At 44.7% G+C, this 16,465-nt stretch overlaps 1 protein-coding gene across 1 annotated transcript; it reads right to left on the bottom strand.

Moving 5' to 3' along the window:
- Window positions 1–3,088: 3,088 nt before the first annotated feature.
- Window positions 3,089–15,229, bottom strand: SLC26A3 (solute carrier family 26 member 3). Its single transcript, XM_035549312.2, has 19 exons — window positions 15,099–15,229; window positions 14,477–14,616; window positions 14,253–14,363; window positions 14,013–14,170; window positions 13,261–13,425; window positions 12,504–12,656; window positions 11,989–12,071; window positions 10,792–10,939; window positions 10,548–10,661; window positions 10,356–10,433; window positions 9,824–9,919; window positions 8,662–8,768; window positions 7,712–7,781; window positions 7,531–7,623; window positions 5,703–5,798; window positions 4,879–5,112; window positions 4,050–4,104; window positions 3,543–3,688; window positions 3,089–3,166 (listed from the first exon to the last, which is right to left on the bottom strand). The coding sequence occupies exons 1-19, from the start codon at window positions 15,227–15,229 to the stop codon at window positions 3,089–3,091; spliced, it is 2,256 nt and encodes a 751-aa protein (XP_035405205.2).
- Window positions 15,230–16,465: the final 1,236 nt, after the last annotated feature.

A 16,465-nucleotide genomic window follows, 5' to 3' on the forward strand; every position in this document is an offset into this window, starting at 1 on the left:
CCCCTCATATATTATTATTATTATTATTATTATTATTATTATTACTAATCTTACATAGCTTTTCTTCTCTCCTGGTTTAAATCGCTGTTGTATCTATAACTCTTTTTGTCAGCCCTTGAATACGGGCTCTCCATTCCACAAAGATCCTCAGAGCTCTTCTCCTCTTTAGTTGCAGTTTGATTTCATCTTTATTGAACAGGCGGGCTCACTGTGAGCGTTCAGAGCATTCAGAGTGAAATCTCATCCATGCACTGTGCAGCAGCACTAACAGCTCTCTTATTCTGCTGGAGAAACAAATCTGCTCTGATACAATCTATGGTTTTTTTGAAGGTTGCATTAGAAAAGCAGTTGAGTGACATTCTGACCTCAGTCTTCGAGGTCACCTCTTTCTTTTTGTATTCAAAAGCTCCTCAGTTTAATATTATCTTCCAGTTGCATTTGGAGCCTCCTCATTTTAATGTTATCTTCCAGCTTGACTTTATTAGCAGATTTCATCAGATAACTCCAAATTTTTGTAACAAACAATTAATGCAAATATTTAACACAGCAATCCTTCCTCCACCCCAGTACTTCTATTTCAAAGCTCCTACTCGTCATCTCCTCCTTAGTATAACCCATCTTCGCCTTTCAGTGCCTTTGCTTATCCCATCTTCTGTAACCACATTAACTGTTGCCCACCTGGCTCTGCATGGAAGGTTTTGCTCAGGTCTAGAGAGATGAAAGCTATGGCATTTCCCTTTGGGAGCTCTGTTTGCTAACTGGTGGTTATGTGAGCTATGATGGTTAGGTGAGTGTGGCATGCATACATCTACCTTTTACAAACGCAAGCCACATTTCTTCCCACATATTCCTGTCTGGTTTTCCTTCAAATTTTGTTCTGAAGTCTTGCATACTACTGAGATAAAAATCATGGTTCTTATTTACCTGGAACACTTTCTCCTTCCCTCCAGCCCTTCTTAAGGACAAGTCCAAATGCACTGCTCTGGTCACTCCTGACTTGGTTGAAAGTCAAAGCTGTACTAGAAAACTAAACACTTGTTTATTTTACTTGCTTTATTTTACTTGCTTTTTCTTTCAGACCCCTGGAATGTTCCCATTATCCTCTAGGCTGAGGATTTTCATGCCTCCAGCACTTGTTAAGTTAAAAGTTCTGTCACGTTTCTTTCTTTTTTCTTTTTTTTCTTCTTCTTTCTCTGAGAGATGTACTGTAGTTCAGCTTCAAGTCTTCCAGTACGTTGGGTTGTGCAGACCAGAGGATCAGAACAGACTCTTCACTTGAAGCCCTTTGAGCACCTGCCCAAGAGAGGTGGGAAATTCATCCTACCTACCTGGCAGCTCCATACCCACAGCTCCTCCCAAGCTGAGATTTGGGGTCAGTGTGTGTGCCTGCTTGCTGGGGCACACACATAATGGGGCTGCCTGTCACGCCAACACGAAGGTGAAAACCCTTCCACGAGAAGGCTGCCGTGCTCCCTGCCAAGATTCCCAGCTGCAATTTCTTAGTAGCTGTATCACCTCGAGCTCTTTGCTGCTGTCAGCAGAAGTGAGGTAGTTGGGATGCATTTAACAAGGAAGACTGATTCACAGGGGAATTCACTGCAGCTCTTCTTGGTGTGCAAACGGACCCAAACAAAACTGAATTAGAAAACTCTTTTTCAGTTTTCAATCGCTGTCAATTTTTGTGTTTCAGCAGGAAATCAGGCTGATGACAAGCTACCTCGCTGGTGTATTGACAAATGCGGCAAGTGATGGAGGGTTACCAAAATCATCATTTTCTAGTTCACTGTAACTCTATCCTGTCTTGTGCATTTTATAGCATCCTAAACTGAATCAATAAATCATGTTTGGATCTGAAAATGCTGTGTATCTTTACTGAGCTGTTTTCATATTTCACAGTAGGTACATTAGTCAGTATGTGTACTGTGCACATAGTAGTGAGCTGAAAATAAGTTGAATAACTCAATCTACTAGGTATCTTGAAAACCACAATGAAAACTATATACAAGTTATATACAAGCTGAAGATAAAATATCTCTCCCAAGTATTAGGCTGTTATAAATTACAAGATTTCAAATATTTATATATTCTCTAGTAACTGTACAAGCTGTCTACAAACTGTCAGAATAACATAGATGTATGTACAAGTATATGCAAATAGGGCTAACATTACTTGCTTCTTCAGCTGCGTGGGTAGGTTGTCAGCAGGGTGTGAAATAAGAAAATCCAGGTGATTATAGCCTCCATGTATGTACATAAATACACCTCTATATTTACAGAGACACATAAAGACTAACAAGCCCATTCCAAGACGTGGACCATAGTCATGTGAAGTAAATCCTTCTGAGGGTATATGAAAGCGTCCATCAGTCTTTATGCTCATCGCTGCATCTGTATTCATCTTCTGCAAGTGATGCTGTGCTGCTGGAGGATATTCTACTTATAAAATCGAATCTAAAATTTTGTTTCTGTTGGATTCTGTAGGAAAAGAAATGGAAACAAATGTCACCTATGGAAGGACTATCTGGGGAAGGTACTCTCTGGTGAGTGACATAAGAGCTTGCTACTCTAAAGCATTTGTGTGGGAAGGCTGCTGTTTAACATCTTTTCCATCTTCTCCTTAGGGGGCTGCTGTGTTCTGGACACCGCTCTCTTCTTTGTCACAGGTCAGTGATGAAAGGCTGTGTCCCTCTCCTATCCCTGCCTCCAGACTCCCCTTTTGTCTGTGACGTGCAGATAAATGGGGCTAACGATGAAGTCCCTGCCACATGGACGCTCCACCAGAGGCCTGTGAGCTCCTTGAAGGAGAACCATGGTGGAAGGGTGAGTAGGCCAGTGGCGATGGCCTTTGCCTATCTTCCCTCTGCAGGCCATCAATGCGCAAGGCAAGGCAGGGACACCTCCTGTGGGCAGAGCCCCGCCTTTCTTACTCCTGCAACGCTTTGCCCTAAGTCAAATCCCAATAATAAACTGAGTGCTTCCTGCACTGGGCTGACATGAGCTTAGTGATGAAGTTTGTGATCTAACCTAGAGGTTCCTGTGAGCAGCTTTTGGTGACTGCATCACCTACAGAACTGGGGTTAGAGTGACACTACTGGAGGCTTACCGTGTTCTCCCGGCTGCGTAGCCCATTGCTGGTATTGATGATACAGTCTTTGTTGGTACCCTTCTGCAATGAACACACGAAATTTGGGGTCAGGAAATGGATTGTTTCCTTTCTTCATGCTCTCAGGGAGGAGCTGTACCCTGCCAGCCCCACCACGTGTGTGACCCCTTTTCCCAAGGAGGTGGCTTCAAGAGAAGTTCAAGGCCAGGCCAGTCTCTGGTGGGAATCACTGCTCCCACTGGTGGCTTGCTAGCACCTGCACCAAGAGCCACGCTCACTCTCTCAATTTATCAGAGACCAGCAGAATTTTTATTATTAACGTTTTGAATACAGACATGGTATTGGGCCTATGGCTGGATAGGCAGAGCACTGCACAGAGTTGGGTGTTTGTGGGCAATATAAAGGGACAAAAATAGTAAAAGGAAAACTGTAGTGTTACCTCAGTGAGCTTTAATTTGGGGGAGCTGGCTATATCCTTCTTCAGCAAGATGTGTAAAACTGCATCATGAATGGAGAGGAAAAACATGGACGGCTTAATCTCCTCATCAAAAAATGCGCACCTCTCCAGTTTCTCCAGGAAGCCCTCTGCAGGGGAACAAAGTGTAAAAGTCACCTGCAGGCCTTGAAAATGAAGAAATAATAGTGCATCCTTTGCATGGCCACTGAGTGAACACGGGGCTATCTGGCAAAGTGCACAGCTTTATTTATTAGAGCAGACATTACCGACGTGGAGAGGGTGGGACACCAACCCCATCGGCACTGCCCTGCTTGATGCTGGGCAGGAGGGAACAGGGGCCCGGCTCTCATTTAACACAGGCTGCCCGAGATAGGGGCAGCATGGAGATGGAGCTGTCGTTATCCAGTTCTGGGAAATAAAACCAGGAATTGGAATAATTTTTGCTACTGGAGCATCCATGGAGAGGCAGAGGGAAACAAAGGTACTCACCATGTGCCCCTGCAATGTAAATGTCGATGTCAATCCGGATAAATTCTTTCAAAGTCTGTTAAACAGCAAACAGGCACCATTTAGATAGTGATACCTTTGCTGATAGCGGCAATTACAGCAATTAGCCAGAGCAATTTAAGGTATTGATTGTGTTTGAATAATGGCAAAGAGCTTTGCACCTGGAGGCAGAACAGTCTCTTCAGTGGCAGAGGACAGGGAGGACTGGTCCTTTTGGGGAGGGGCAGTACTTAGTACATTCCACCCACAGTGAAAATGATGATCTCTCATAAACTGCATGGCTTTATTGTACCTACTTCACACATGATGAAACTGATAACTCCAAAAGCTTCTGGGGAGACTTTTCTAACTAGGAATTTGAGCAGAACTCCTGTTCCTATTGCATGTACACATTTAGTTCCTATGGAAATAGATTTACCCAGCTAATGTGGATCTAGATAGTTAACTTTAGCTATTGCTGTTGGAAAATGTTGTCCTTATTGCCCTGCTCAAGGTTGCCTTGGAAAGCGAGAGCAGGAGCACAAATGAAACTCTGGTGCTCCAACTCCTGACCCTATGTTTAAAGCCATATTTCACAGGTGCATTTCTGTAAAGCTTCCCAAAACCTTACTAGCTGAAGAAAGGGTGCCAGAACCAACACTCTAATTCCAAGAAAATTTAGGTTAATTATTTAATCAGTTTCTAACTCACTTAAACTCAAAGGTTGTCACTGACTTTCCAGTCCATATAGAAATACCTCTATGAAGCACACGACCACATTTATATGTTTTTCTTTTGTAAGATTGCTGTTTGTCTTGGGAATTAGAATTACCTTTTGGAGGACTCTCATGGCAGAAAAATCAAGGAAGGACACTGCTGAGAAATCCAGCACAATGCTGTGGATGTTGACCTGGGGCACAGTGATGCCGGGGGGCAGGTCGGAGCCCCAGTTGATCCGAATGGGCAGGTCTGTCATGTTGGTGGGCTGGTCCAGCTCCTCTATCCTGTTGTTGTCTAACTCTTCATCGGACTCGTGCGTTTGGTTAGCCGTGCAAATCAAGCCTTTCTGCATTGGCAGAGAAAAGTACCACAGTTAATGCTTCTGTCTGAGACCCAGCTGGGTTGGGAGCACGTCTTAAGCAAGGGCGAGTGTGGTGGCAATGCGAAGCTTATGAGCCCATGAGATGGAGCAGGACCCACCTGCACTTTACACCAGAAAAAGTTCTGCCTCTCCCTCATCTGGGGGAGTGTGGAAATGTTGGCTTTCCTCTAACCAATCATTTAATCGTCATCATAATCCGTTAATGATTGTCTTTTATTTTCCACAAGAATTTATTGTTCCATGAAGTCAATGATCAGATACACTTTGATTCAGTAGATTTGGAACAAGCCAACAAAAAGCATGCAGGATTTGTGACTGTGAGAGCCATTTATAATCTTATTTTTGAAGTGTGTTTATGTCATGAGGTAGTGACTTGCAGAATAGCGTGTCTAATTAGGACAGGAGGCTGTGACTGGGGAATAGCATGGCTAATTAGGATAGGAGGCTGTGAGCGCTCCTCTGCACTTCAAGCCAGGGAGCTGGTTGCTTAATCCCCCGGGTCTTGCCTCCTTTTTGCCCACCCTGTCTGCATCAGGTGCAGTTGCCTTACGTACAGGTGTCACTTGAAGCTCTCCTTTCTTCAGCATCTTTCTGATCTTCCGCAGAGCCTTATTGCGTTTCCTCAGGACTCTAAGTGGGTTGAAGCCAACCTGCAGAAACAGCACTTTAATTCTTTAGGTTTAGCCCAAAATTCCAGTAACATATCAAATAATCATGATGGTGAGGCTAGAAAACACCCATAAACTCTTGAATAATGACACAAGTAAAAAATAAATGAGCAAATATCCTTAGCTGAATTAATTATGAAGCCTTAAATCTCAGGCATAGAGCTTTTTTAGGAAAGGTATTGTTTTATATTTCTTTGCTACCTTTGAACTTTACTACCTTTAAACATTTTAGTAATGTCTTTTTGAGCTGCTTTTCTCCAAAAACCAGCTGCCTTTGGTGCAGCTGCTTGTCAGGGTCTCCCCCTGCCTTCCTCAGTCATTCCAGATGAAGTGCCCAGGCTGGTGTCTCCTCGCCCTGCCAGGAGTAGCTGGTGCCACTGTGTCCCCATCCACACGAGGGTGCTCCCCAGTGGGGTCACACTGGTGTGGCTGGGAAGAGGCTCAGGCCGGGGGCTGTCCCTGACTGGTGCCTTCAGTGCCTTGCTCCTGCCAGTTGGCATCTCCCAGGGCAAAACCCCAGTGGAAGGACACACCATCTCATGCAGCTCTTCTTTACAGTCATGATGAGCATGGTTTGGACTCGATGCTACCTACCACTGTTCACCAATTAAACAAATCCTTTTTTCCAGTTGGGAAGACATCTACACTGGCATGGGTTGCAATAAAACATAACAATGCTGTGGCACAGGCCAGCAGCTCCAGCAAGCTGGTAAATTCCTGGCTAGCCCTGAGGTTGTCTTACTCATCTGTGTTATAAGATGGCCACTCAGGCTATCGAGCTCACAGGTTTTATATATGCTCTGTGCCACCTGACAGCAGTGTGGATCTTGTACACATAATTTTGTTTCCTTGAAGAAAACGTTAATCATGCTATCTGTCTTTTGATCCTCTTTAACAAAATTAGAAGAGCAGGTATGTCAGACTAATAAGGGTTACAAAAATACTACATTCCTGCAGGACTTCTGACTCATCGAGCTTGTGGCTGGAGGAGAGAGGTTTTAGAAGTGCCTGTATTTGTTTGAAAAGAAGAAGAAGGAGAGAGAGGCGTGGGACTTCACAACCCTCAGAAAAAAAAAATCCTTCAGACTTTTCTGACATGAAAGCCAAGCACATGGAGACCCAAACGTGCCAGATTTCCTCGTCCACGTGTCAATTCCCCATGTTCAGTCCCTCATGTGGTGAACAAGGCACTCATTGCCACTGCTCAGCATAGCCACTGCCTATCTGTTCCCCACAGAAGCAGCAGGCAGGGGCGGCTGCGGGTGCAAGATGGGCTTGGGCAGCCTGGGGCTGGTGGGCATCGCTGGCACGGGCAGGGCTCAGCATCTCGTGCTGGTTGCAGGAAGACAGGGCAATTTCATTCAGCTTTTCTTCTGTTTGCTGCGATTAAGTTCTTTAGGGCAAGGTGAGTAAACTAGCATTTATTGGGTGTAAATAATATAAATAAAATAATGCCCTTTATATTCTCTGTGTTCCCAGTAGATTTTCTAAAGGACTTAAAAGCATGTATGTACATTGCTATGGTAAAAGTTCAGCACAAATCAGATTGTTCTCTTTCCCAGAGGTATGTATGTACACATGGGAATACAGTCGTGAATAATTCATGAAAATCATCTCTGAACTATGAGCAGACTGCATAGTTATGGGGAAATTGTATTCAGCCTTAACGTGTCACATAATTCATTTGTTCAAACTGACTGCACCAGGCACTTACAGCAGTGATGAGTTTCTTTTTGAAGAATTCAATGTTAGCAAAGAAGATAGGAGATGAGCATCTGAAAATCTTCACTCCCTCTGGCTCATAGATCTGCAACACAAAGCAAAGGTATCAGTACCAACGTCTGATACAGAAACACAAATGCAGCAGGTAATAAAAGAAACATGAGGTTGCTTACATCAGTGTAATCCTTCCTGTTCCTGTAGATGTTACTTCTTCCAATGTTGGCCAAAACAGTGCAGCTCGGGCTGCAAAAAAACACACGTGGTTATTTGTACCCCATTTGAAACCTGGTGGAAGGGGCAGCTGGGGTTGCTCTCAGTTTGCTCTGCGGTTCTCAGAGGGTGAAAACCTTCTTTGCAAAGCTCGGCCCCTGCCTGTGGCGGTCATGCCCTGGGCACAGCTGCAGCTCCGGACACCCCGCTGGAATCCAGCCAAGCATGGAGCTGTGCTAGATGAGCAGGGAAATGGCTGAAAGGTTTCATTCAGATGGGAGGATGCTGACAGGAGGCAGTCCTATTGCTGTCCGGTTTGAACTTCACGCTAGTGAGCAGCCATCCGCATGGCTCCTGGCCAGAACAAGACCCGCATCCCCTTGACCTGCTGGGCTGCTCACACAGGGTGCCTCTGTCCCTGCATGTACTCACCCCTGTAAGGCAGCCCCCTGTCTGGCCTGTAATGGTATGTACAGTCACACTGAAGTAGCCAGTGTTGATATTCCCTTTTTTTCTTGCAGGTTTAGCCTATTTTTTGGTGGTGTTCTGCATGCATAGAGCTATAAGCATTTCCTTCCTCACAAACACCACTGGCCAGATGTTTTTGGGCACCTCAGTGCGGGTTTCCACTGCAATTTGCAGCAGCAATAAAGATGGAAATGTTATTTTTCAGACATGCAAAAGCTGGCTGGTGAGCCCCTACCATCATTCCACCTCGCCAAGAGCTCAGCACTGCCTATCAGTGGTGGTCCCATGCTCCACAGACAAGCAAAGGGCCTGAAGCAGGATCCAACATTCAGGGATTTCTGCACGGCTGGTTTGCCCAACATAGTTGCTGGTTCTCTCTGCACAGGGGGAGTTAATTTGTAACAGGAGACCCTGAGACGTCTTATCACTGCGGCCAAGTACTCACATCTGGGAGCGGATCACCACGGTCAGCAGCTCGAACGCTACGGCAGTTGCCAGCCCAATATCCAGGCCAAGGAAAACGGCGGCTAAGAAAGTCACCACCCAGATCACCTGCAGGGAGCAGAAGGACATCGGCAGTTATGAGTGTGATGAGGACCTGGATCACGAGCCCCGAGTGAGAGCCGCAACATCTGAACTGCCTTCTCTGATCTGGTACAGGATGTCCATTTATTATTGTTATTATTTTTTTTTAAAGTGATTTCATCTTTCATAGCTGCTTATCTTGTAAAATAGGGCTGCACTCACCAACAAGCACCAGGAAGTAATTCTAGAGAAAACAGTTTCAGTATAACACATTTGAAGGATTGGAATAATAAAAGTGTGAATCTTCCATAGGTGGTTCACCAAATGCTCAATACAAATCCAACAGAAGTGCAAGGTTACAAGTAAATTAGTGTCCTGGCGAAGCTGAGAGTTGTAAATATGCTTTGGACATCAAGACAGGCAAATTTAGCTGCTGTGAAAATACTTGACTGATAAATACAAATTACTGGATAATAATGAGTATTTTTAACCACAGATCTCAAAGCACATTTTCATGTGGAAAATGACTGTTTTGCAGCTCAGAAACCTGAGGTCTGGAATGATTCAGGAACACAAGGAACTGACAGGTGAGAAAGGCAAGAGACTTATCTTCTGAGAGGTAAGAGGCCCTGTCCTGCAGCCACCAGCTTTACTGTTGGGAGTAAATACTTCCAGCCATGGTCTGCACTTGCTTTTTGCTGATTACCTTCTATGTGCTGTGCTACATGAGTTTATGAAAAGGAGAAAATGTTCCTGTAGCCAATGCAGCATGTATTTAGACTTTTTTTTTTTTGGTAACTTCCTTCTGTGTTTGACTTTATATAAGGAACTATATTTTGATGACATGGTTGAAAATGGATGTCCCCAAGAGAGGTGAGCAGACAGAATTGATTCAGGATAGCTGGGACACAATGAAAAACATGAGCAAGGGGTACAAGAGTAAAAAAGGCATGCTATTGTTGTACTTTCCATGTAGGGAAGTAAGGCAGCTATAAAAATAAAGATGACCTTTAAGAGCATTTGCATAATAGGTGACTTTTCCATAGTGCTTCATTCCCGACTGCTTGTGGGACTCAACTTACACAGTCATATTTGTCCTTTCTCCACAGGACGCCCACTTCCTTGAACTGCATGAGCATTCCTTTCAAGTTGCCCAGAGCCAAAGCTGCAAGGACTGACTGTTAAGAAGAGCAAAACGCATACTGAATTTTAAAGCTTGCAAAGCATATATTGAACATTTAGACTTAAAATGTTATACAAATAGGGACAAAAGGCAGCTCCTCCCAGTATCCCCCCTGTATCCCTGCTGCGAGTCGGGATGCCCCCTCCATCACGCTGGAATCTCCCTAGCTGTGGTGCAGCGCAGGTGCCTGACTTGGGGCTGCAAATCCCACTTTTGGCACCTAAAAGCCGGTGCTCTGATGTCTGGTGTGTGGGCACCTGCATTCCCTTTGACCACATGTAGTGGTTCTGCCTGTTATAATCTGGGAGAAAGAATCTAGTTTTGCAAAACCCTGTTTGGCTCCCACTGAATTCTGTGAACATTCCCAGTGCCTCCTAGAGCCTCCTAGGTTTGGCAAGCACGAGAGAGCATGAAGTAAATCAAGTGAATACCTTCTGTAATGGTGCCAGGAGAAATCCAATGGCCAAGATAACAATCAAGACGATGAATGCTGAGATAATACCAGCAATCTGCAAGAGGGAACAATCCCACCATGAATAAGTGCCCAAAGGCATTAGGGTCAGCAGTGAAGAAAAGAGACCTTTCTCACATTAAAAGCCATCATTCCCCTTTGTATTCTGTACCTGTGTTTTGCCTCCTGTGCTCTCCTGCACACCCGATCTTGACAAAGCTGTACTGGAGGCAAATCCTTTGAATGATCCGCCAACTATATTACCCAGCCCAAAAGCAATTAGTTCCTGGAATAAAAACCAAAAAGGCTGTTCTTAAAAACTAGTTCATGATGGTTAGTCACGAGAAAAGCATTCCTAAAATGACTTATTGCCCACTGACAAATGCACAGTACTGACCTCTGTGTCATTGACCTACCTGGTTGCCATCTATTGGGTAGTCGTGCTTGATGGAATACACTTTAGCCACGGAGAAGGCTACTGCAAACCCAACGATTGCAATGGAAATGCCGTCACCGATACACTTCTGGAGGATGCCTACATCAGGTGCAACAGGAGCTTGAAATCTGGAAGACAAAAATCTCTGCTCTTTAAGGATGTACCTGGGGAGACAATTTGCCAAGCAAGTGAGCAAGGCAGTGGTCCAGCTCATACAGTTTTAGCTGGGTGCCTTGGAGAGGTGAGACACATAATTGCAGATCTGAACCTTACAAAACTCTGGGGGACCCTTGACTGGGACAGGAACTCTCTTTATCTGCACTCATCTCAAGTGGTGTCTCGGTGGGTTACCGTTTACTTGGCCAGGACCAGTCACAGCTTATCTTGGCTGAAGTGCATGCATGGTTCTGCCTTCTAATTACACATGGATTTAAAAAATCCCTGTGTGATTCACTGAAGCACTTTACACAGCTAAACAAACATTTACTGAGTCAGGTTAGTCTCTCTGCTAGATGCTTTAGCTTTGCCATGTCCTACTCCTTTGCTCAGGGCCTTCTGCAGATCCTGGGGGGAATTCCTCTCTGCTATTTTTTTTTTCTTTTTCCAGTGAACTGATATCTGAAGAATGGAGACTCTTGAGCAGAATTAGCTGTTCCTCTGCAAACTTCATCTACTAACACCCTTGAGGCTACAAGTGCTGAGTGCCCTGGTGAGTAAATTGCTGCAGTCTGATGTCCTAGTAAATGTCTTCTGGTCACAGGGGACAGGGGACCAGCAGGAGATCTGCGTGGTGTCGTGGTGGCCTCCCAGGGCTGGCAGTGGCTGCTGAACCATGGGCATACTTAGGGGGAAATGCAGGGGTTCAGGCGTGTGTAGCTCAGTAAAAGGGGCATATAGCAAAATCCTGCTCAGCAGCTTGGGAAATGAAGCATGAGATTATTTCATGCCACAGTTTCAGGAAAGAAAAATCATTCTTTGTTGCATAGATGTGCTATAGTAAGTAACTTTTATCTATTCAGAGTGGGTCCTAATATTGTTGAGAGCAAACTCTTTATTTACCTGCTGAAAGAAGATGAAGTAAGTGATTTTGATCATAAAATAGAGCCAAACCGATTTAGCCCCGACAAAATAGAGAGATCATTTTGCTCCATTGGTAAACTGTAAACAAATCACTTACCCTTCTTCTAGTTTTCCAACAACAGCTACATTAAATCTTTCTTCAAAGTTGACAAAATAGGAAATCAGTGCCGCTAAGACTGTCTGAAACATAAAACCCACTTCCATTAGGAACATTCAAATAAGCGTATGGAGAAACCATTAAGAAACATTTCCTGCCCTCTCCCAGACATGCTTCAGCCTCATCACCAGCAGCAGGATAGTGCCCCAAGCCTGCACATCCATTTCGTGTTCATATGTGATTCCTGAATAACTTTATAGGCATGGTTTTACATTCATAAACCCCACAGAGAATACGTCAGAGTATCTCACTAATAGAAAACTGATAGAAAATAGAAAACTAACAGAAAACAGGTGGGGAGGGAGCTGCCCTGTCGAGGTTTCCCCCACCCCACTGCAGCTCAGGGCGGTTTGTTCCCTCTGCTGCTGGTGAACAAAACTAGCCAGCTAAAGGGCTGCTCCCCATGTTGCTGTAGTGATGGAGTGATCATGAAATCAAAGAGGGGTGACCATTACCACAATCAGCTCAATGGGGATGGGAGTTGGTAACTTCGCTTTGTAGCGGTCATTCAACTCTTTCACCGCAAACACGACCAGCAGGACAAGAAGGGAGGTGACGAGGTCGGCGATGTTTGTGTCTGTGATCTGGCTGAACACACTCTCCAGAGTCTGCAAAATCAGTAAGAAACGTGGTGTGCTTTTCAAGCAGTAATGTCTTGAGACAGCAGCATTATCCTTTCCAGAAATGCCTGTACCTAAACCAGCCTAAGGACTGTGTGGTTGGGATTTACTTCTGGTGTACCATGGGGGCTGCAAGCCCCAACAAATGCACACATGCACCTACAATCCATGAAAGCATCCATGAAAGGGCTCTTGCAGTGTCTCTCATCCCTCTCCTTCTGGGCTGTCCCCTCTTCTACCTCCTTTCTCATCCAACAGCCCTCAAGGTGTCATACGCACATTAGATACATAAAATATCAATCTAAAAAGGACTAATTAAATGTTTGAGTCAAAGTTGAACACAAAATTAAAATATGCTAACATACAATAGAAAACACTACCTAACTAGCCCAACAGGGTGTGATTTGGTATCTGGTGAGAAATTTAAAGATCTGTCATATACTGATAACACATCTTTTATATTTTTCTCTTGTGTTTTCTCCTGCTTGGCTCTTTGTTCACTCAGGTATGTTATTGCTGCCTTGTGGCACACAGTCAGGCATACACCACTGGTTTCCATAACATTAACAAATGCTGAACTGCTAGCACTTACATAGATGATGCCAAATGGTTTATTAAATCCAGGGACAGACAGCTGAAGCATGAACTTCAGCTGGGACACCACAACATGGATGGCTGCAGCAGTCGTGAAACCACTGATTAATGAGTGTGATAAATAAATGACGATGAATCCAAACTGCAGAATTCCCAGAAGCAACTGAAATACAAAATGACCATGCATTAGTGTGATTCACTCGCGCTTTTAAGCAACCTCTGCAACAAAGAGAACCATATTTAAAGGAAACAGATTTTCACCTAATCCTGTACATCCAGGGACTGAGGAAAATACTGTCACCAGACTGGCAATAAAAGCTGATACTTAGCAACAGGGGGCATATGACTTATAAGAGTAATTGCTACAGCAGTTAAAACCTATTCTTTTTATTTTATAGCTAAAATAAACCTTCTTCAGTCTTAGGGTTTTCAATAGTTGTATTTTTATATGGTACCTGTGCTTCAAGAAGTACGAACATATAAATATATTAGGAAGGAAGGAATTCTAGAAGTTTTGGATTCTAGAATTCTGGGCAGAACCGGTGATTTTCCAACATGAATCAGTGCGTGGCAATGGGAGGCAGACAGACATCTCCTCATCAGTACGCCAAGGTAAGTTACATGGGAATGGGAAGAGAATTATTTTTGTGACTCCTCTGGTAGAAAGCAGAGAGGAAGGCCAGTCACCATCCATCTATTCACAGAAGTGCATATACACGCATGCTGGCAGACACGCATATATTTACCGACCTGAAAGATCCCAGAAAGGAAGGTTACAGATGCAGCTACCATCACCCGCTCTTCATTTATAATTGACATGTTGGTGGAAGTGCCATTTCCAGTACTGCTATCGGGGACCAGCCTGACGACAACTCCTCCCACCATCAGGCTCAGGACGGGGAAGGGACCTGCGCACGAGGCATGCATTAGACCCGAAAGGCAGACTGCAAGTTCATCGGCGATGAGGGCGGTCAGTGTGCCTGAACTTACCCACTGAGATGTGCCGGGATGTGCCAAAGATAAAATAGACCAGGGCTGGGAAGAATGCCGCGTAGAGTCCATAACCAGGGGGGACATTCACCAGCAAGGCGAACGCAAGACCTGTAAGGACAGACAGCGGGGTGGGGAGGTGTGTGTGGCAGGCTGGAGCCAACAGCCTCCTTCCACCCGAACCAGCCAGCTGTGTTAGAGCAGAGGTTCCCCAGAGCTGTTACCTTGCAGCACGGACACCAGCCCCGTGTTGATGCCGGAGATGATATCGCTGAGGATCCACTCCCTAAAGCGGTACGCTGGCAGCCACGAGACAATGGGAAACAAACCCAAGGCAATTTTTTTGGCCTTTTGCCGGGAGCAACTGTAAAGACACAAGAGGACATAGGTCTCTGGGTGAATGTCCCAGCTGAATCTGAATCTCTGCACACCAGGATGTGCTCCCTATCTTTGGAGGGGAATGACAGGGGCAAGATTGAGGTTTGGCTTGCCAGAGGTCAAAGTCTTGCCAGACACAGCCCTGAGCAACCTGCACAGTCAGCTGTGCTTCCAGCAAAGGGCTGGATGTGGTGACCTCCAGAGGTCCCCTCCAACAGCGACATGGTGAGTCTATGCTGCCAAGTGCCCAGGAAAAGACAAGCTGCCTGGGATACAATTGTAGGAAGACCTTTAAGGGTAATAGCAGATAAAAATCTTTAGAAAATTCTGACTGTGCATGTGGTAAATCAGTTTTCATTTGTTTTGTTGGAATCTGAAGTGAAAGTTGTCAGAATGGACTTAATACTATCTGAGAGCTGCAGTCCAGGTTGTTTCTTAGATCCATATTAAAGAAAGAAACCTTCTTACCGAAAATACAGTTTCAGGTTATCCCAAAAGTTTTTATGGTATCTGTGCAATTTCTCATGCTCTTCATCAAACGAGTTCTCCGAGTACACTGGTCTGGCTACGATATAATGGTTGCCTACAGGTTCAACCATTTCTCCTGAAAAGGCGAGGATGGGGACTGTTGTGTGCCTCTCTTTGTAGTTAGTCAATTACAAACCTGGAATGAAGTTACAAAATTAGCTCCTTATGTACTGTGGGGCGAGTAGCCATAGCATGTATGAGTGAGCTCCAAACTGAGCGTTACCACCTTTGAAGATCAAAAGACAGATGGCTGAGAAACACCCGCTTCATTTGGCCAAGGTGATCTCCTGCCCTTCTCCTCCCACTGCAGGGCAGTGTTTCACTGGAGCATGAAGCATTTCTTTCTAAAGATGCAGCCAAAAAGCGGACAAGATGGATTTTGAGTTAATTTATCTGTGAGTCGGCTGTCTACAATTGATAAATATCTCTCTCAAGGGGACTAATCTCTTAAGGAACAAACAAGCAGATCCCAAACATTTTGTCTCTGTGGCACAGTGAATAAGCACTGACCCTAGACAGGAAGGTTGGGAGCTGAAAACCACCGCAAATGCACAGGGAAAAGGCAGAGCCAAGGCAGGGCTCAGCCGTTCCCTCCTGGACTTGGAGACAGGGTTCATCTTTTGGCTTGTGTCTGAGTGCTGGGGACTCAGCAGTAAAAACACGTTTCATGCTCACAAACAACTGTTGCAATGTCTGACCTAAATATTGCTTTCTGTCTTGTCCCACCCCACATTGTCAAGTTTGTGCTGAATAGAGGCTTTCCTCAGTCACTCCAGAAACGACCCCTGAAGCCCGCATTGCACAGATTTAAGATTCATTATATTCGTACTACGGGGTATTTTTTGGCAACTCCTTGACTCCATTGCTGTGCTGCCCACTGTGCTCAGTTATGTTTCTCTCAGTGCTTCGCATTCTTCCTATGTTAAAGCCACCTAACAACATTTATTTCTAGTGTAGTCACCATTAAATATTTAATATAGTACTAGTCCTAGACAGCAACAGTGGGACTTGCTCTTGGGAGCCTCAATACCCAGACAATATATCATTTCTCTTTGTTTTCTCTCCCCTAGCATACATGCTCCTTGTGTCTTGGTGCTTGCTGGTCTCATATGAAATGCCTGACCAGCGATAGTTCCTCACCCATGTCTAATGGCTGACTTGCACTGAAACACCCCACGTGCATTTCTAATTTCCACTTGCGTGTACAAAATATTTGGAGACATCACAGAACATATTTTCAAGTGGCACAAAGTGCTTTGCATTGTCATGAACAGACAGAAAGCTGTTTATCTGTAACAATTTTTGCA

The sequence above is a fragment of the Cygnus atratus genome, chromosome 1 (genome assembly GCF_013377495.2).
Source record: "Cygnus atratus isolate AKBS03 ecotype Queensland, Australia chromosome 1, CAtr_DNAZoo_HiC_assembly, whole genome shotgun sequence".
NCBI classification, from domain to species: domain Eukaryota; kingdom Metazoa; phylum Chordata; class Aves; order Anseriformes; family Anatidae; genus Cygnus; species Cygnus atratus.